Source organism: Podarcis tiliguerta, assembly GCF_965153285.1.
Source record: "Podarcis tiliguerta genome assembly, chromosome: 9".
Lineage (NCBI taxonomy): Eukaryota > Metazoa > Chordata > Lepidosauria > Squamata > Lacertidae > Podarcis > Podarcis tiliguerta.
Genome location: NC_139542.1, coordinates 27,562,904 through 27,585,362, shown reverse-complemented (window position 1 = coordinate 27,585,362; position 22,459 = coordinate 27,562,904). Strand labels below are relative to the sequence as shown.

The window sequence follows — 22,459 nt, the reverse complement described above, 5'->3', positions numbered from 1 at the left end:
GAATATGTGCAAAGACTGCACATGAAACGATTCTGCAAAAAGTCAGGTGGTGGTTTCAAAAGTGACCCGTAAAATGTTGGCGGGGGAAGAGAAAAAAGATGAAAAAGGACTTAATAGTGCTACAGAAATTGTAATGCTATGTGTTCTCTGTAGTCTGTAGATGAAACCTGTTGTATCGGTTATATTACCAGGGGACTTGCGGGTATAGGGCAGTATACAAATTTAATAAACAACAATAATAAAAAGATTTATTTAAGTTTGCAGAACTGGTGTGGTGGTGGTCAGACAGACAGACAAACACAGTGTGGCATAGACTGAGGAAGTAAGGTTTTTTTTATGAGTCAGATTATGTCTGGGCACACACAAATGGGGAGAAAATAAAGTTAAGTCTTTCATCTGATTGGTAAAATCATTTTTTATTAGATGATACCATTTTACAACTCTCTCATGCATTCTAACAAAAGTGTCATTCCCTGGCAACCTAACAGCTGGTGAAAGTGGAAAAAAAACCTTAAGAGTACAAATCTTACCTGTTATGCAAAGGCAGTGGTAATAGGTACTAACTTGCACTGAAGCAAAACAAAATAATCAAAAAGTAAAATATCTTTCTTCTAGTATAAACATGGAAAATTCACTTTCAGTCACATATTCAGAGTCTCTGGCATCTTTTATGCAGAAATCTCTGTGATGTAAGAATCTGTTGGAATGTCAGTAACATCTACTTAATACTGCCAGAGTATTTTCTTCCTTCAGCAGATAGGATCTGTTCCTTTACACACAGGCACAGAAAAGAAAGTAAAGTACTTGAGTGAATGTTCAGAACTCACACAAAACTTGCACATACCTATTTCAGTAAAAGAAGTGGGGCTGGAGGAAAGTGTACAGTGCAAGCAAAGCAAAAGAATGTGATTTTTCTTACCGCCCATGGTTTGTTAGGGGAAAACAAACCAGGAGTCGGCTTCAGATGTAATACTAAACCAAACTCTGCACTGCACAACACAAGCTACTTCAGTCCTTCTGATGTTCCACAGTTATTTCAGTAGTAAATGGGATCCTAAGAGTAATTTCAAGAAAGCTAAGCTTCTATTTACCCATTCAGCAATGCAACAAATGTGCACCAGTTTCCAGCATTTTAAGCAATACCTGTCCAAACTTCCAAATATTTTCTTTATATTAAGCCTCCTCTGACACCTTTACTTTCATAGTCTATGACAGTCAAAATTCTAATCAGCCTGTAATGATTTCAGGGCCACACACATCGGCGTAATGCAGTTGATCACTTTATGTATGGTCAGTGAATCACACTGCAAAAATGAGAAGTACACCACCAATGTTGTCACAAACCAGTAAACCCATCAGTTTTTAAGTGGCATTCATGCCCCATCTGAGTCTGTATGCCCACTGCCTTTTCTGCTGTCTCATCTGATCTCCTGAAACTTTGCTTTTTGCCCCATCAGTTTAATCTTACAAAGCACAATATCTCTTCTTCCACTGTTGTTTTCTAAACAAAGCAATGGCATTTAAGAGAAGCTGAGTTGAATAGATCGTAGCAAAGCATGTGGCCATTCCTCACCAAGTTAGTTACGATAAACCTTGCAATATCTGAACTCCTAAATCATAAGGCATCCCCTCTGCACATTAATAACATTTTCTTAAAACACCCAAGCAGACATCCCTGCATGTCGAGTGAAATGGCAAATCCAGATTAGTTTTTTCAGAGCAGAATTTAAATTCACTCTCCTTCCATTGTAAAGCACAGCAGTAGGAAGCCGCTTAAGATTTTCGTTTGTAGGCTTAGCATACATTTTTGGAACATCATCTGAATCAATGCACATTTTTAAATATTTACCCTTATTTTCCTTGTCTTACTTTTTTCATGTATCATGTACTGGAGATAGATGGGATTTAAATTTTCAGAAGAGAGAGAGAGAAAAAAGAACCATGCAGAAAGAACAAGAAGGTGGCAATTCTGCTAAAGCCAAATGAACTGGATTAGGAACTAGGTGTAAAAATCACACCTGCAATGAATTAGAAAGAGTAATCAGTCATCAATATGAAATAGACAAATTCTTCTTATGGAGCATTACATGTGTGAGTGCAATTTTATGCATGTCTACTTGAAGCAAGTCCCGTTGGAGTCCCAGAGGAGTTTGCTTAGGTTTACAGCCTTAGAGGGATCTAATCACCCATGTTAATGTATCCAGAGAAAGTTAAGCATGCTCAAATTCTACTGAATCCAATGAGACATTAATACCCTTGACTTGCTCTGGTTTGCTTTCATTGAGAGACAACTGGGGTGGAGGGGAAGACACACTGTCCATACCAAACCTCACCCACAACTGAACCTTACTTAAGATGACACTATCTAGTCCAGCATCCTATGGGTATCCTATAAACATGACATGAGGACAATATCACTGCCCTGCTTTTGTCTACCTAGTGACTTTGTGCCTGCCTAGTCTGCTGTCCAGGTGCTGCTAACTGTTGAGAGACAACGTCAAAGCACTTGTTTCCCCTTCTTAGGGGTTCTTTGGCTTTGAAACCGAACTTGGACCAGGCAGCCCTTCAAACTAAGGGCTGCCCTTTGTGAAACAGGACATGCGGCTGCTTTGTCCATGTATACTTTAATTCTCTTTATAAAACCCTCTAAGTTGGTGGTCGTCACCAAATCCTCTGGTAGATAATGCCACAGTGTGAACAAGGCCAAAAGGAAAATGGGCTCTATGTAATGCCCTGTTAGTCTGGTTTGACTCAACAGAAAAAAATTCAAGGCAGAGTCTCTTCCAAGCAGGATTTCATGTCATGACCTTGTCTGTCAGCACAACTAGCTTAATGTCTTTGGATATGGTTAATTCTTAAAACCTTTGGACCACAGGATGCAAAAACTCCCATTGAATTCAGCGAGCCTGTGGCTTGCAGCCTAAAACCAGAGTAGCTAGAGTCACCCTTACCATGATAGGCAGGGCTAAGGGTTTGTAACATTCCATATAAGTTCCATCATGTGCTACCTAGCCATACACAATCCCCTGATTATCTCACAACTTCTCTGTGGTCGGACGTGTCATGATGGGTGCATCAAGGACAATCCTCAGGGTTACTGTTCTCAGGATTCTCAGGGAGCAGAGAACATCCCAGACAGAAAGACACACACCCTCTTTACAGTCCTTCTTGTGATGGGAAAATTGTTTGAAGGGGCCTCAAGTATCCATGCTCTGATCAGATATGATTTCATGCTTTTATCCATGCCATATTAGGTTTTGTACAAATATTCAGAAAGAAAACATACATGGTTGTTTTTTCAATACTGAGAAAGGGCAGGGTGTGTGTTTAGCTGCATTTGGCTACATTTATGTTTGGGGGAAGCTAATTAATCATGGTCCAGATAGAAAGGCAAAGCATTTCAAAACAGAAACCTGATCCCTTGGGACATATTCTGGCCCCCAATAAACCAGCACATGAGTCTCAAATCCACAATGTGGAGTTTCATATTGCCTTTTGCCCCAGGCAATAAAATGTCTTGGACTGGCCTTAACTTTGGTTAAGCCAGGGACAGCCAATGTGATACTTTCCAGATGATGTGAACCAAAACTTCCATTGCCTTTAAACAGCATGGCCAATCGTGAGGGATCATGGGAGTTGAACAACATCTGGAGGCTGCCAGGTTGGTTTTTGCTGAATTGAATTAATGCATGTCTCTATACGGGTTCCCTTAAACTAGGCTCAAACCACCGAACACTTATCAGAAATCTACTTCTATACAAAACTGACTTTCTATATTGTTGACCTATAGCAGCCTTTCCCAACCTATTGCATTCCAGATGTTTTAAAAGCTTGTCCAAAATGCCTAGAGGCAACTGGTTGGGGAAAAGCTGCACTATATCTATGTTTTGATATCTTGAGAAATCAAAAGTTCCATGACAAATACTCATCTACTAGTGACACAAGAGAATGTGAGCCACCGAAGGGTTGGCAAGGTTCACATTTCACAAACATTTGCAACTTCTGAAGCCCCAAAGGAGACATGTGCCTCCAAATCACTCTGAACAAAATCTAAAGCATTACTTCCCACTTACCTTATCTACCCTGTGATCTTGAGGTCATCCTTATCCCTGTGGTGTTCAAATGCTGGGAATAATTTCTTCATGCACCAGACTTTGCCACACGTCTTCAAACAGATGGTCTTGTGAGACCAGCTTACCAAATCTAGCCATGAAACTCACAGGGTTGCTATTCTAAAGATTGGAGGGTTGGGGGATCTATGTATGTATGCCTGTCTGTTGGTCTGCACATGCACATACAGTACTAGGCTATGCACAAGTATGCACATATTGGCAAAAATATCACACAAAGTTGCATTAGATTTCAGAAATCTGCTTTGCAAAATACGTATATTAAGCAAAAGTGAATACCAAAATGTGTATATAAGGAGAATTATGTACTAAATGCTAGTGAATTTTCAAGGTGGTGGGTTTTTCTGCAGTGGGGAGGGTTGATATGGAAATGCGGAGAACTGAATTTAAGAGTGGAAAAATGAGAAACTGAGAGACATTGAAACTGACAGATTTGCTCATCCCTATTGACAACTGTGAATATATCACAGGCTCTGTTTCAGATCTGAAGAGAATTCTGGGGTACTATTTGTGGCATTGCACACTGCTGAATATGACTGCAGATTTGAAGCACATGCACAATGACATTTCAAGGGATCCTGGAGTACACATTTTGGGTTGTGCTGGGCAATCTCTTGGGAATGCACAGTATAATGAATCAGCTCTCTTAACAACCCATTCCAAAATGGACAAAGACTTGTCACATGGCCATTTTAAAACAATTGCTTGGTCAGCCTCTATACCATATAATAAGATGTTTTTAGATTGGAGAAATAGGAAACTGAGAGAAACCAAAATGGACACCCACCCCTACCTCTCCCTTTTGCAACACACTTATCTGCTTTCAAATCCCGCATGGCTTTGCACTTCGTACCCTATGATTCTTTTCAATTGCTATTTTTGCTAATACTCCGCTTGTATATCTGATAAAAGGTTTATTCAGTGTCAACCCCGCTGTTTATTTCACTATAAACTTTGCCCCAGCTGGTGGTGGAGAAGAGGGAGTGGCTTTGTAATTGCCACAGGAGCAACCAATCCGCATTCTGCAAGCCAGCTTTGGCTGGAAGCAGGCGTTTGGTTATTTTAAGAAGGTGGCACAGCTATTGAAAATGCAATAAGCCACAACAGGCTCACTGTCCATAACATGTATGCTTGTAGAGAGACTATTAAATAGTTCTAGAGATCTGGCAGAGCACAGAACATTCTGTTTCTTTCCCCCCACCCCATCAAAAACAACCACAACAAAAAAACACCAAACCAATGCCACACTTCTTCAGGCCATCTTATTCCCTTGCCGTCTAGTTTGCTAGACTTTGAATGTCTGTGAAAAGTAGTATCACATCTTATTCACCTCTCTGCATTTCAAGCTGAATAACCTTCAAAGGAGGCTATTCCCCAGCATAGCTGCCAATTTTGAACTGGTAAACAGGATGAGGAAGTTTATCAGGATGAATTGCAGGTTTTCAATATTTTGGAGTAGCATCAGACAGCAAGCAGTGTTGCTCTAAGGCAGAGGTGGGGAAGCTGCGGTCTTCTAGATGTTGTCTGATTCCAACTTCAATCAGGCCAAAGCAGCATGATGAAGAATGACGGCAGCTGTACTCACCCCTTCTGGAGTCCACTTTCAGAACAGGGGTTGGGGGTGATGATTAAAAATTGTGATTTCCCAGCTCTTCCCCCCCCCTGCTTTTTTAAAAAATGCCAGTAACATACAACTTTGGGAACTGTTTGCCTGAGCTTTAACAAGTTTCTTACTCAGGGGAACCTCCCTCCTGTCTCCAGTTTTCAACCTGATTGCCCCGTCATAAAAAACCACACCCTTAGAGGAGAAATTTCCACCCTCCCTCAAAATGCTAAAGTCTGTCCTTGCAACTATCTTCCGGAAATTTGTCACAGTTTAGTCACCTTTAGAAAGGTCTACTGTACCTGTCATTTGCATGCAAATATGGTTTTGATATTTATAAGTAGGAGCAGAGCTCAACAACAAGTTGTGCATGAATTTAGGAGGCTGCCATATACCATTAGACTATTTGTTCACCTGGTTCAGCATTGTCAACTCTGATTGGCTGGACTACAACTCCTCTTATCCCTGACCATTGGCCATGCTGACGGGAGCTGGAGCCCAACAATATCAAGAGGCTATCCCTCACCTAGGAAATCTTTACTTGCTCCGGCCCTTCCCTAATCCATGATTTGCTAGGGAAAGCCCCATATGACTTAGTCAAAAATCCAACCCCTGTGAAACTGTTTTAAGTCAGTGGGGACATTTACACTGAACAGAGACCAGGGAATTTCTTTAAAACCACAGACTGGTCAGCAAATAAGAGGTGGACATTTAAACAGCGAGAAGCAAGTTAGTATGGAAAACAGAAAGACAGCTTTTCAAAAGACCCAAGGATATGTTCTTGATAAAGGCTCACTGGTTAATATACAAACATTCAAATCCCACAATTGTTGCACTCTTCCCAGCTGAAGCTTTCACCTTTGAATTTCATTCTTCCACAAATTTGATTTCCTTTTAACACACACAAATGCACCCAAAGACAAAGAAAAGCTTTGAAGCTGGGATCACAAGCTGCCGTGCTACTGAGAGACTTATGGATCCACAGCATGGATGCTGTGCTACTTTTTAAGGTCACACTTGATTTCTTTTGTCAATATCTTATCAGGCCAGCAAACACCTGTCCCACACACTTCTTCACATTTTCAATTCACCCTCGAATCTAAGACTTGTAGAACTTCAAGAAGAGAAGCTAAAACAGGGTCTTCCGCTTTTCATGTTTGGCGCCTCCATCCCTTTGGAAGTGGATTATAGTTGGAGTCAGCTAGTGACAGGTAGTAATCAGACCTGGAATCCATGGAGACCATGTCAGGATCTGTCTGGGCACGTTGGCCATAGTATGCATACTGTAGACGAGAGCTGCAGGGGGCAGTGGAGCTCGGAGCAGACACTGTGCTCTTTGCAGGAAAAAAAGCCGCTGGCTGGCTCCTTCCAAACGAAGCTAATTTTGCATGGGCACTCGGAGCAGGATGCTCATAAGCCACTTTTTGTTTCCACTCATCCGGCGGTGCAGGCAGTGTTTTCCGGCGAGCAGCAGACACAACATTTGCAGCGATCGACTCTTGAATGGTCTGTGGGCCGAAGGCATCATCCACCAGCCCAAGAGGGGACTTGGCGGCTGCTTCCCAAGGAGTCAGCCTCTTCCCAGGCTTATCAGCTGCAGGAGGTGGTTTGCTAAAATAATCAGGAGCAGGTTGGAACACCACAGGAGAGACAGGGGACATGGATCGTGAAGTGGCTGAAGGTGGCCATCCAGGGAGGGATAAAGACCGTTCTCCGCCTCTTTCCTAGAAACAACAAAACCTTAAATATAATGACAATCACTGAATAGCAATGACAGAGACTTCCAAATGAAACAACAGATGGTTGTTTTTGTCCAGTGATCTACTATTGTAATACTGTGCTATACAGAAAGTAAGTAGCCCCAATTTTATAAAAAAAGAACAAAGTATGAGCACTAGTATTAGAAAAGAAAAAGATAGAATTTGCTGGAAAATTGTAGGAAAAAGAAATCCTCCAAGATTCATTACCATTGCCATCTGAGATTTCAGCTACCTTTTCTTAGATCAGGGGTAAACAACCTAAGGCCCAGGGGCCGGATGTGGCCCAATCGCCTTCTCAATCTGTCTTGCAGACAGTTGGGGAATCAGCGTGTTTTTACACGAGTAGAATGTGTCCTTTTATTTAAAATGCATCTCTGGGTTATTTGTGGGGTATAGGAATTCATTCATTATTTTTTTCCAAAATATATTCCGGCCTCCCACATGGTCTGAGGGACAGTGGACCAGCCCACGGCTGAAAAAGGTTGCTGACCCCTGTCTTAGATATATTGATAAAACATTTTTTCCCTCAAGGGAATTTTGAGAATCTGCTATTATTGCACACAAGAAAGTTCTAGAAACATAGGAGATCAATTAGCAGCAATCACCAGCCCAACCTGTTTGCAGGCTTGCAGTAGGTGATCAGGTCTGGAGAAGGATTGCGACACAGCAGGTTCATGGCCAGAGCAAACAGTTAAGGGGGTGATCAAACCAAGCACATCTATGGTGGAATTCATGGAAAGGAACAGAATCAAGGAGAAAGATATGAAAGGGCAAACAGCAAGAAGAAATCATAGTTCTCAAAGAGTCAAGGAAGACAAATTCAAGGAGACAGAATTTTGTGTGAATTTTCACTTCCTTGGGTGGAGCAATCCTTGACCAGACTAGCCAAACTCAATCCACATGTGATACATTCAGGTAGCTTGTGCAGGCCACAGAAGTCAGTCCCAACCCTAAGCTTTTAAGCTTCTTGCTTTTGATTGACACATTTGACAGTGAGGGAGAGAGGATGAATTAGATAGAATTAGAGAGATAACTGTGAATAAATTAACTCATTGAACAGTTTAGGTATGAGGCAACTGTCTCAATCCAGATTTTGTTGGACTTCAGTTCCCATCATTCTTGACCACCGATCATGCCGACAGGGGCTGATTTGAGGTGAAGTCCAACAACATCTGGTGGGCCACAGGTTCCCCATCTGTTATTTCTTCTTAACTTAAAATCTCAAGCATGCTCTTCTATGAAGGGCAGTTCCAACCCACCAATCATTGCTCCTGTGCACCCCCTGTTCATTTCAGGGAGCCTGTGCTGGCAGTTCCTGAGGGTGGCTGTTATTTGGAATTGAAAGAGGAAATGTGAGAGGATGACCTGTGTACCCTTCAGAGTACTGTACCTCCTCTGTCAACCTGTGCTACTACGTTTTAGCTATTCAGTATCAAATATTATATTCAAGAGAATGATTATGCTTGTCATTCATTCTAACATACTAACATTCTAACATACTTATATCCTCTCCCTCCCAATGATTATGTTCAATATGGTTAGGAAGACCAAAATTAAAATCAAAGCATCTGACTGAACCTAATTGCAAATGTTTGTATTCCACCATTATGATACTCTACTTAACCCTGCTCCTTTAAAATCAAAACAAAGCTTTGCCCTGATAATTTCAGAACACTCTGACCCATTTATAGGAGCAATCCATTCATAGTTCACAAATCCTAATCTGCTTAGGTAATGAGCGCTTTCATTCATAAATCCAGCGCACCGCCACCGCAATCTTCTTTCATATACAACATGCCCTTACCCTACGAACACTGCCTAATAGGCTATTCAGCTGTACAAAGAGGTCTTGTTAGGCTGCACAAAGACAAAAGGTTTTGGGACACATGGGTGGAATGCGATGAAAATTGAAAGAAATATTTCCTAAATTTGTGAGTTATACCATCCTAAGTACATACAGGTGGCCTCAGGTCTGTTCAAACCACTGGGTTTTACTTCCAGGTACCGTATTGGCCCAAATATAAGCCACACCTGCAAATAAGCCTCACCTTTAAAATTTAAGGCGTGGGGGAGAAAAAAAGGCAATACCCAAATATAAGCCACTCCCTTAAAATTCCGCAGGCACTCACACCCATAAATGGCTAACATAGAAGAAAATCCTACAGCAATATCGTAAAAGCCAATTTCTGTCAGGTTGCAAATTTAAGCTGCACTTTAACTTTTCATGGTTGGATTTTTTTTTGGGTGGAGTGCGGCATAAATTTGGGCCAATACGATATATAGCTTTGATCCAAAGGTGCTGTTGCATGAACAGAAGGCATTACTTTTCATGTGAAATTGCAACAGTTTTAGGGGGGGTGTAGGGGCACAATGGGGGAAGAAGTGGGTGAGGAAGTTACGCTGTGCAGCTAAAAGCTGTTGCGCCAAACTGTCTAGTTGAATACTGCCCAACATGAATATTCTGAGTATGGAAGTAAATTGCAGCTAGTTGAAGGTCTGCATTTGTGCTATCTTCCCACCACTATTTGGAGGGGAATGAGTAATGCAAACAGGTCTTCTAAATAATTGTGCCTTTACATGAACATCCACTTTACACAAAGTGTTTTCTGCGTAGTGGAGAAGAGAAGAAATGGGTTTTCTCATGTAATGGCTGTATCAATCTTGGCAACCTTAGAAACTGGAAGGTTTCTAGCTACCTACTACACACATCCTAAATAACCATGCCCTTTATCTAGAAAAGTAAATGGAGGAAGTTAACTAACATCTGCATTTTGACCTACAACATTACACAATCATAGTTTTGTGTCAGTGCAATGCTTCTGCTGAAACATAACACAAGGTTACTGTGTCACACTGACCTTGTGTTACATTCCTCCTGTTACACTGACACAAAACTACGATTGTGCAACATTCTAGTTACTTCACTCTCCACAACTTGGCATTTCAAGCAATGTGGTTTTTCTTCCTCAGGAAGGTTTTCCTTCCTCCTTTCTTCTGACTGTCTAGTCAGGTTACATCACTCTCTTCCTCCTACTTTGTTGCTGGGGTTTGTGGCTTTCCTTTTTTCTTTGCATTTGCTTATTTCTTAAATAGACTTCTACAGCTCATTCTGACTTCCTAGAATGCAACAGCCAAACAGTGTTCTTCAGTCTCACATACTCAGGCAAGATTTTTTTTTTTTTTAGAAACACCCCAAATTTGCATGGTCATTCCACCTGCCACTGAACACACACACAACAAGACAACATTTTCCATTCATGTTACAGCAATATAGTGCGGGAATATGTTGGGAATAGTTCAACCCATCACAGAAGCCTTACCCATCATGGCCAATTTCCTAAAAGTAGAAAAGGTGAAAACCTGAGCTATAGACAAATATCCTTGCATTTCCCTGCTGCCTAGCCTATCTGTCCCAAGGAGTAAAGTAAGTAAGAAGAAGTTAAAACACCATATCCTATCATAATAAATACTATCAATCCTTACAATCTGGCGATATAGATGATAGATGGATTAGATAGAATAAAGATCCTCAAAAAGTCCTTACCTACCAAGGACAATAGGGACGTGGGTGGTGCTGTGGGTTAAACCACAGAGCCTAGGACTTGCTGATCAGAAGGTCGGCGGTTTGAATCCCCCCCGACGGGGTGAGCTCCCGTTGCTTGGTTCCTGATTCTGCCAACCTAGCAGTTTGAAAGCACATCAAAGTGCAAGTAGATAAATAGGTACTACAGTGGCAGGAAGGTAAACGGTGTTTCCGTGTGCTGCTCTGGTTCACCAGAAGTGGCTTAGTCATGCTGGCCACATGACCTGGAAGCTGTAAGCCGGCTCCCTTGGCCAATAAAGCGAGATGAGCACCGCAACCCCAGAGTCGGCCACGACTGGACCTAATGGTCAGGGGTCCCTTTACCTTTACCTTTTACCAAGGACAATAACTATTTTCTTATACTTGTCCCCAGTAAATCCTTGCCCTTATTTTGACTCTGTCTTTTGTGGATGCTATAAAACACTACCAGCTTTCCTTCTACAATGTTAGTAAACCAAGCATCAAAAAGAAGCAGACACGATCTGTTTACTAACATACCCTGCTTTGGAAGTCCTGTGAGCTATTCTAAATCTTGCCTGCAGCCACATACCAAGATTCATATCTTCATTGCTGACCTGGTTCTTCATAACTGTGGAAATTTCTCTGAGTGGAGACTGTCTAGATGAAGCAGTGTTGTTATAAATGGGTAGAGGAGCAGCTCTAGTAATTGGAGTTATTGGAATGAGGTGTCATCCAAGGATCACAGGCAAGAGAAGAGTAAGTGGATACCCACAGTGAGGTATGCCAACTTTTTAACTCATTTTTGTAGCTGTGTCTTTAACAGCAACGTGTCCTGCAGCAGTTAGTAGATGATGACATTCTTCTCCATGCCAGGACAAGTCAAAAGCTAAAGGCAGTGCGACAAGGTTAAAAAGTTGACAGCATTATCTACAGGATGCAGAGATGCACTTCAGTGCTTTGAAACAGTAGGAAGGAGGTGAGCAAGTGGTTCATGATGGGAATACTACCAGTCTTTGCCTTTTTTTGTCTGACAGTACACCCAACAAAAGGGATGCAGGTGGCACTGGGGTTAAACCACAGAGCCTAGGACTTGCTGATTGGAAGGTCGGCGGTTCGAATCCCTGCGACAGGGTGAGCTCCCATTGTTCGGTCCCAGCTCCTGCCCACCTAGCAGTTTGAAAGCACGTCAAAGTGCAAGTAGATAAATAGGTACCGCTTTATAGCGGGATGGTAAACGGCGTTTCCATGCGCTGCTCTGGTTTGCTAGAAGTGGCTTAGTCATGCTGGCCACATGACCCGGAAGCTGTATGCTGGCTCCCTTGGCCGATAAAGCGAGATGAGTGCCACAACCCCAGAGTCAGTCACAACTGGGCCTAATGGTCAGGGGTCCCTTTACCTTTACCTCTACACCCAACAATATTAACAGTTTGCTGTCATAGCTTTGACTACTTTGTGGTCTCAATTGGATGTAGCATTAAATTGAACTATGGTTTAGCATTATTTGAATAGGTCTTGGGGTTTTCAGCTTCTCTTTCCCTACTCCACTATAGTCACAGGGAGAAAACTGGAAGCTTTCACTTCCATTTTCAACTAACCACAACTTATCATTATGTACAAACCTGGACAAATCTTTGGAAAACAAGTCAACTTCAAACCGTGGTTTACAATCCTGGCTTGTTTCTGTAAACCACAGTTATGCACAGTTTGGGGGTTTGGATGTGACAATAAATTGCAGTTAAATCAAAATGGAAGTAGAAGTTTCTAATCTCCACACATCCATGCCAGAAGACGACTGGGTAGTGATGAAGACACAACCCTACAGCCCATTCATGTAACCGTAAACCACACTGTACTGCACTCATTGCCAGCTTAAAGTGATTGCTTTGATTTTGTCTGTCGTTTGGTTCCTACAAGCTTTTGAGTTGTCATAATGAATACACTTCGTGCTAAGTCAGTACAGCTCACTTCAGTTTCACATCTCCTTAAAAAACAATGAATAGCTTATTTCATGTATTAAGAAGGCATTCACTACTGCCACCTTCTGGATATCAACAGTAAAATCACACATGGTTGACTACTAGAGCAAGACACTGAGGACATTTGTTAACAGGTGCAGTGTATGAGCCTGTCGTTGCTTCAGAGTTTGGCTAAAAATCAATTGACCATTTAAGTCTGTTAATACTTGCATGAAGAACTGTATAATTACAGTCATACCTCGTGTTGCGTTAGGTTCGTGTTGCGTCTTTTCAGCTTGCAAATGCTTGCGAACGCAGCAAACCCAGAAGTGTATACTTCTAGGTTTCTCCGCATGAGCAGAAGTGTTCTGCATGCTTTGCACAAAAGTGTTTGTGCAGAAGTGCCACTCTAGCTGCGGACTTTTCAGGGTGCGAATGGCACCCCAGAACAGATCGTGTCTGCAACTAGAGGTACCAATATACTAAGCTTCTATATAAATGTGTACAATATGCAACTATAAATTAAACTACAACAGGGAAATAATACAATATATTCTGGGACACCAAACACTCAGAATTCACAGAACCTGCAACATCAGAGTCAGAACTGGTCCAGGTTCACATGTAATGCTAAACCATAGTTTATGTGCATACACCTAAGGTTTCTGAGCTCCCACCTTCTTTCTCAGCTGTGAGGAAATCATATGTGCTTTTCAGCTTTATTTCTATTGTGGGAAAATGTTGGTTTCAAAAGTTTATTAGTAGCAATGAATGGCAGGAATTGTAAGTACAATATTAGGGAAGCTTGGCTGTTTCAAAGTTGCAACTGAGGTTCCCCTGGGGGTTATCCCTAGCAGGTATGTGAATTCACAATGAACTTAAATTATGCAGGTCCATTGATTTCATGGGGTTTATTCTGACAAACATTGGACAGCATACTATGGTTTTAGCATCATGTGTGAACACAGCCACAGAACAAATACTTACAAATACATGCATATATTCACCAATATTTTCCAAATCCAACAATTCATCTTCCAGAGTCTGAAGCCTGTCCTCTCAAAACACACACATACAGTTCCATCTTTTCCCAATGACATTTAAAATTTATTTTTAACGCAATGCTCCACAGACCACACTTACTGTCAGCTCTCTGCAGAATTCAAATCCCTACCTGACTTTTGAAAAATAAATTCAGCACCACACTGAATTTAATGGGGTTCAGTTATTTTTAATGCAGGATGTAGGTTTTTGAGGGGTGTAAAAACCTAGATAGCTAGTTTTCCCACCCCCACCTTTGCATTTCTCCACACTACTGTGGAGCCCCCATAAGCAATGTTAAGGCTTCTTTCTTTACTGCATGGTCCTAGCCATTTACAGACCATGTAGTGAATATATTATGGCACTATGCAGCAAATCTGACTTGACTATTTCACCTCATTTTTGCCCATGTACACCAACATTCTCCAACATTTTCACGACAACTTTATAGCGAGCAATTTTCATCCCTGAATTGTAACTTTAAAAAGTAAAGAAGGTAAAGGAGCCCTGGATGGTTAAGCCCAGTCAAAGGCGACTATGGGGTTGAAGTGCTCATCTTGCGTCAGGCCAAGGGAGCTGGCGTTTGTCCACAGACAGCTTTCCAGATCATGTGGTCAGCATGAGTAAACCACTTCTGGCTCAACATAACACTGTGACAGAAGCCAGAGCACATGGAAACACTGTTTACCTTCCCGCCACAGAGGTACCTATTTATCTACTCACACTGGTGTGCTTTTGAGCTGCTAAGTTGGCAGAAGCTGGGACCGAGCAACAGGAGCTCACTCCGTTGTGCGGATTCAAACTGCTGACCTTCCGATTGGCAAGCCCAAGAGGCTCAGTGGTTTAGACCACAGTGCCACCCACACCCTTAAAAAAAACTTATTACAAACTTTCAAACACTTATGACAAACTTGCATCCAATGAATCAGTCCATTGTGTAACATAAATGCATGCACCTGTAGGCCCTAGAGGGTCTATGGTGGTGTTCATTGGATAGAAGATGGAACAGCTCCTAAGCATAATCACATCTTATCTCAGCCCTTGAATTACAGTGCTACTTTAGTCATAAATTATCTTAGTGCCTCATCTATCTCACATTACTGTTGAGAATCAATGAAGACTTCAATGCACTTTGAATAATAACGACAGTATAGTGCTCTGTAAATAATAATGGAAACATTCCATAGGCTTGGTGACACATCCTAACCTACTAACTACGTGCATAACTCACCAACGTCAGTAGGGACTACAGAATGGAATCCTGCGCAAAGGAACACTAAACTTGGAAACAGAAGTTCATTGGGGGCAGAGGGGGGCATTGTTATGTAGGCATGTAATTTCCCCCTACTGTCCTCTAAACTATTTACAGAGGGAGGGGGAGGGCTGTTAAGAGCCTCACTGGCAGCTCTTATTGCATCCAATGAATCATAGGAAGACCTTGGGATTCTGGAGCTGTTGTCAGACTATAACATTCACGGTTGCTCTGCGTGCATTTCAAATGCTATATTGGGCCACAATTGTTTTTCCCCAGCTCAAGGAAGCAAACTTCTTTTATGGAAAGTTGTTGACACATATGCTTCTTGAGTAAATAACAACTCTACCCCTGTGAATTTGGGGCTGGGGTAAGAGGTAGCATCATACATGTTTGCACACTGCCAAGTTATGAATTCATATTAGAGGTTGTATAAATGAAGCATGTAATGCTACATTTGGGTTTGTTCTGCTATACAAAGTAAAGTTAGAGAGTTGATTGGCAAAGTCCTCAAACACTGTAGAAGGGGAAAAAATTGGAATCCTGGGAGTCCCTAACCCAAAGCCAAGATCTGTTGGTATGAGCAAGTGATGATCCAGCACATCTCTAGCTCAGCCAACTGATTCCTGGTGCAGCCATGCTAAGATGGCATAAGCCCCACATCTCAGCTCAGCTAGAGACAGCATGGCATAACTCCTTCATTCTGGTTCAACCAGTGTTCAGCCAGCTGAGCTGAGAATGGTGGATCTTACACCACTGTAATTGCTGAAAAGCAGGTATTCCCGGGGAGTGACATGGTGGGATCGAGTGGGGATTGGATTTACCACTGGATCCTAACTCCATTTGGCTTAGTCACGTGACTTGATAAGCCAGAGCAACATGCTCTGGTAAAATGGATAGTGTAAGTCAAACTCTATTTTAAAGCTTAGCTCTCCCTCTCTCAGGCTTAGGACAGCTGAACCAGCAGGATCTCTGCTTCTGAACAAAGTCTGTAGTACCACACTGGCTTAATTTAACTTCTGTCAGCTTCCTAATACTTAAGATTGCTCTGTAAAGCAGAAGCAGTCAATATGGTGTCTTCCAAAAGTTGTTGGATTGCATTGCAATTTGGAGTTGACTACCATTGGTCTAAAGGGGGGAAATACATTGTTGCAGATATCTGCTTAAGATCAACAAGCCTGTCTGTTGATAACAGTAAGATCAGGGATGGACTTTGGTAATATGGCACCCTGAGAGAGAACAAAATTTGGCCACCCCCATATTAATTTTCACAATAGCTCCTTCCTTTGTTATTTATTATGATTTTGTGCCCCATGGCTTGGCGCCTTGTGCAGAGGAACTGCCTGCACCACCCTAAATCCAGAGTTGGTCGGATCATCTGTCCCTAGAGTTACGCCACTGCAAGAAAAATATTGAAACACATGAAGGAAAATGATCTTCCAATGTTGCTACCAGAATCAGCCCCATTGTCTCATACCCTGGCACTCACACCTTTTCAGAACTTACAGGGAGATTCCTCACTGAAAAGCTGGAGCAGCTGAGCATCCCTGTAATCTGGAGAGCGCGCTCAGGCAAAGGGCTGGATACCATGTGTAAGCCAGGCTTGCTCTTATAGGGCTCTCCTTCCCCACTCCTGCAAGGGCCCCGATTCTGTTCTTTCTTGCTTAGAGATTGTCACTGGTGCATCTTCAAGAACTGTCTTCTTGGTTGAGACTTTCCCAAACAACATGAGCATGTCTCTCTCACCAGGCAGAGGAGATACCTCTTTGGAACCTATTGCACTTGCAAAGGCTGCACGATCCCTCATTTATAGCCATTTTAACTCACCAAGTACTTGTTTTATAACTGGCTTTATTTTGTCTTCATCATTGCTAGAAATCTTGTCAGCTATATTTGTGCATTTGAAATTTTGTAAGGTTTGGGACCTGGCAGCTACATCAACAGTTTTTTGCATGGTCTGTGGTATTTTAAATATATATTCGCTGCTATTGGGGGGGGGGGCGTCTTCTGACTGTTCCCTCACTGCAAGAGGTGAAATTCTCCTTTTGGAAAGCCCTCCCATCTGATGTCAAGAGGATAAAGAACTAGACAACTTTTAAAAGACATCTGGAGGCAGCCCTGTATTGGGAAGCTTTTAATGTTTGATGTTTTATTATGTTTTTATATGTGCTGGAAGCCATCCATAGTGGCTGGGGAAACCCAGCCAGATGGGAGGGGTGTAAATAATAAAATTATCATTATCATTATGTTATATATGACTTGGTTGTTAATTGAATTGTTTGGTTTTTGTTATACTCTTCACTAGGACTTTGGATTGACTTGTTACAGCATGTGGGTTTTGCTATATTATTTTGTCATTTCTTTGAGTTGTGATTGTGAGCCACAATTTGAAAAAGTTTATGTACAAATCAAAAATCAAAACAGAATAGAGTAAGGTGCATCAAGTGCTTTGTGTAAGGAAAGGATACTGTACCTTCTTGTCCTGAAGACAATGTACTATCTTTCTAACACCATGATAAAAAAAACCCCAATAGAATAACAAAGCTCAAACCTGGCAATAAAAAACAAACAATTCTATACTAGTACATTTAGCAAAATCCATGAAAAATTGAAGAAGGAGCTATATAAAGAGGCAATGAATCCATGCTTCCAGGATTAGGGTGCCACAGGATAGATGCCACAATAGAAATTAACATGCTCCATACGCTCACACTGACAGACTGTGGAGCAAAGATCAAGGAGACACACATGGAAGGAGGTGTTCCATAAGGGGTCTGTGGCTTGGCTTTTGAAAAATGGGGGGTCCTCGGTAATAGCTAATTGGGAACCACTGATCCAGAAAAATGGAGCATCACCTATGCCTTCATGAGAGCAACATAACTTTGAGCTCAAAGCCTGTCACTGTACTTCCAGAGAAGCTACCTTTGTTAAATGCTTTGAAGACCTGAGCTTACTGGAGCCTCAGAAGGCATATACATTCCATGTCCTGGGTCACTGATGCACATAGAGCTCTTGAAACCTGCAGGTTTCTCAGCCCTAGTCTAACATGGTCTGTACAACATTGTAAAGTTCCCGTATGTGAACTCTGTCAGTGTTTATGGGCATTGTGAGGTTGGCCACTGAATGGTGTCATGAAGGCTTACTACAAAACACTTGGGTCTCTTGGGATGAGGGGCTTCAAGGGGACCACACTGTAGAGGCACCTCACTAGCAAATTCCATCTGACTCATTGTCTAAGCTGGATTTCACTAGAATATTAATGAGTGGAAAAAGCAAAGACCCTGCTTTCAAAGACATGAACTCACTTCTCAGGGAAGAGCCATTAGCAGTGCCCAAACTTTTGTGTTACCAGTGAAAGAGTGCTCCCACTCTGCCCCAAATAGAATTGTCCATTACATGGGCAAACATGTTTTCCACATCTTACGTTTACAAGATAACATGATGGGGGGGGTTGGGGGTTGGGGGTTGGGACACCTGCAGGTCAGGTGAGGGTACGTAATCCTTAATCACCTGCTGCTTTCCCTCTGCTGTTGCTCTTCCCTGATCATGTCCCCCAGCTGAGCTTCTTTCTTGTTTCTGAAACCTGGCTGGGAGCAAAAGCAGGGAAAGCAATTGGGGCAAAGGAGGCACTGCAGTGGGGAAAAGGGTGGGCAGTCAAGGATTAAGTACACACGGCTTCTCCCCTACAGATTCCTCTTCACCATGTACATTCATGTAATTCAGCAAACATGGGGCAGGGAAGCTGCCTTTGCCTGCATGACATGAAACTCCCGCCTGTTGAGTTGCCTTAACCAACCTCATTGTGGCTTTTATTAGAAGGGGATGACGCATAGGGCACATGTGTGTAGGTTTACTATGGAAGTTGGAATCCAGAGAACATTAGCTTCTGTCTGTAGAAAAGCACATTTCTAACCCGCCAGCAAAAGCTTAGTAACTGGCAATTTCGGAAAACTTTAAATACCTTCCACAGCTCTCCATAGTTGTCTATCCCCTCCCTGTTTCATACCGCTACAGCCTCTGCCTTAGCAATCTTTGCCACAAAATTCCAAAGAATTTGAAAACACTAGTGCTTGAAAAAACATTGCATTCCCTTGACAGATAATTCAGATTTCTGGGTGTGTGCTGTGCAGCCATGAATGTAGACTGATCTTCACATCTGCTCACATCTTTCTTTCTGAGTCTTCCAATAAGAATGCCAGTTAATGCTTCTTTGGGTTGTGGTTGGGTGTGAGGCAAATCACTCTGCTTAAACTGGACTGAGAGTCACCATCCACTGATGTCACTCAGACGACTCAGCAGCTGGGCATGGCTTTCAGTCATTCCTGCCCTAGGCCATATTTGAACAAGAGGTGAGAGGCGCTGTATTCTATTACCAGTCCCCTTTGCAACCCATTCCCTGCGGAGTTAAAAATGAAAAGCATCTAAAACTTTAGTCTCAACTCAGGAAGAGGGCAGGCTTTCCCCGTGTCATTGCAGTAGTTAGGTGCAGCAGTACAATTCTCAGAAATATCCTTTCAGAGCAAAGATGGGAATAGCACATTGCATTAATCTATAAGCCCTCTTCCTAAAAAGCCAAATTGGGCGGCTATTTTGATAGGTGCATTTTTTAATCCAGTAACTGCAAGTCTAATGTTCTCATTCAGGATACTGTTTTGTGGATTCAAACACCTAACACATTTATTTGTCTCTGATTCAAACAAATATTTTTAATTAGTCAACACATATTTACTCTTGTGGGTGCCCAGAGGGTGGATCATGTTTGTGAAATGCTTCAGCACATATCCAAATTGCAACTCACTGTGTCTTAGTTCAAACTTAGATTTTGAAGCAGTCACAAGTCTACTCACCACTGAAAAGGCAACTCATGTTGACTCGACACATTTAAAATAGTTGGGGAAACCAGACTGGAATAATTTATTCCTGTACAAACTTCTAGCAGAATGGTTATAGGGCCCTGGGCCTCTCAACCCAATTTATAATCCAGTTCTGACAGATATGATGAGGTCTACTCACCTTACTCGAAGCAGGATTCCCAAAAGGCAGACCCTGAGAAGCAGACAGCAACTTTGAAATGCCAAAATGTGGCCAACAGTAGCCACCCTTTGAGGGCCTGACCAGAGAAGAATGATAGCACATTTCTCAGATCGTCTCAAATTCACTGGGCAGCGGCATTGATTATTATCTCTATTCATGATTTAGGAAAGTGAGCAACAAGCAGAAGGGAGATGGAAAGCATAAGAGACGAAAACTGTAGGGGCTGTGCAATGAAGTTTTAATTTAATCTTCCCCTTCGTGAGATGGTTCAGTATGAGCCTGGTGAGTGATTAGAGAAAGACATCACCAGGCTTCTCTCACTTTCCTCCCTCTGATAGTTACAGCAAAGACCAACATATATGACTGCAGAGTCATCAGCTGTAGAATCCCCCTCATAACCATCTTGGCACCAATTCTGCACACAAATTTATGACACTTCAGTTCTAGGGATGTCCTACTCAATTCACACCCTATTCAGATTTAAGCGCTTGGATTTAATTGAGTTGTTGATCAGACTGAATTCATTCCACCAGAAACTGAATGGCATTTTGAGCAATTTTGGCAGAAGGAAGGAGAGAAAGGAAAAGAAGGAAAGAAAGACCTTGAAACTCTTTTTCAACTGCAGATAAAAACATGTGAAATCAAAGAAAAAGCAAAAAATACAGATAAAGAAGAAAGGAACAATTTTAATGGTAGAGGAAAAAATACAGCAGATTGTAATTGGAAAATGAACAGAAAGAAGATCCCAAGAGGATTAAAATATTGGTACCGCATAATCTTAAATATGTTGTGTTGCAAAAGAATCCTTTGCATACATATTTCTATGTAACATGGGCTGTTTAATTAAAATTGATACAGCCACATTTGACTTCCAGTATAGTCTACTTCAGCTAACAAAGCCTACCCTAAATATGTTGAGCTTTGGACAAGAACCCCACTGTAGTCAAAAGGACTTCTTATGACTAAATATGTGCTAGCTAGTCAAAAAGAATTATTCCATTTGCTCTATGGACTTTGGATAAGTCCTACATGTTAGGGAATGCTCCTTTTATGTGTGAAGTATAAAATATATGCCTCAAATGTTATCTAAGTGTGGCACATTTCACACTTTTTCATTTTTGGATGGTGATTGGTCTAATTATATAGTACATGGCTGTTCTTTCAATATTATAGTCAAAATGCCTTCCACATGACTGGAGAAAAGCTGTTCTCAATTGCCTGCCCACCGAACGTAATCACATGGGGCGGTATCCATCAGCACAAAAGTTTCCATCTACACAATGGAACTGGCTCCCTCTCCCATCTCCTGTGTGCCCCCATTCCCCCTCCAAAGCTGCTCCAGAAGTTTGGAAGAAACCTCAGAGCAGATTTAGGGGTTCCATAGAAGGCAAACAGAAAGAAGAGAGGGAAGGGAAGTTCTGTTGTGCGCTCCAATATCCTTGTGCTAATGGAACTACTTTAATGTATATCACCAAGGGAGGTGGTAGCAACAAGGGAGGCTTGTTCACTGTGTGACCTAGTCTGTTCACACAGATAGGTATGGCTTCCTTACATAAATTTCTGTAATTGTGACATCAAGCCACAATAGTGGAAACTGGAACCAAGAAACTACCCACTGGTGTATCCCCACAGCCCTGAAGGCAGCGCATGGTGTTCTCTATGGAATGCATCTTCAAAGGCAGTCAAGACATATTAAATTAAAGTAATTTTGACTGCTTGCAACATTATTTTAGTGGTATAGGAAGTGTTGCAGCATGTGCCCTTCACGCATTGCTGAAACCTTGGAAATTCAAGTAGTAGCTGTTTGTGTGAATTGGACTGTAGCACAGCTCTGTTTCAGAGGGATTCAGTGATGTGAAGGTGAGCATCAATTTCAGCACTAGACAATGGGGCAACTTCTCCCATGAACACCACCAGCCTTGGCAATGCACCATTCAGGCAATGCAAATGGAAATGAAATGGCATTATGGCCACAGTAGGTTTTTGAGGGCCTCCAGAACTTAGTATGCTACAATGGAGAGGGACTGTAACTCTGTAGATCACATGACTTGCATGTAGAAGGTCCCAAGTTCAATCCCTGGCATCTCCTGGTAAAAGGAGTAGATAACAAGAAATGGGGGTGGGGGACTCTGCTTTAGAC

The 22,459-nt window shown here is 42.0% G+C and overlaps 1 protein-coding gene across 1 annotated transcript in view; it reads right to left on the bottom strand.

Annotated features, from left to right (window-relative positions):
* Positions 1-397: 397 nt before the first annotated feature.
* Positions 398-22,459, bottom strand: part of SYNPO2 (synaptopodin 2) — a 94,160-nt gene continuing 72,098 nt past the window's right edge. Inside the window, exon 5 of the mRNA XM_083457053.1 lies at positions 398-7,457. Within this exon, the coding sequence (XP_083313179.1) occupies positions 6,885-7,457 (573 nt within the window). The 3' untranslated portion in view covers positions 398-6,884. The remainder of the gene's footprint in view (positions 7,458-22,459) is intronic.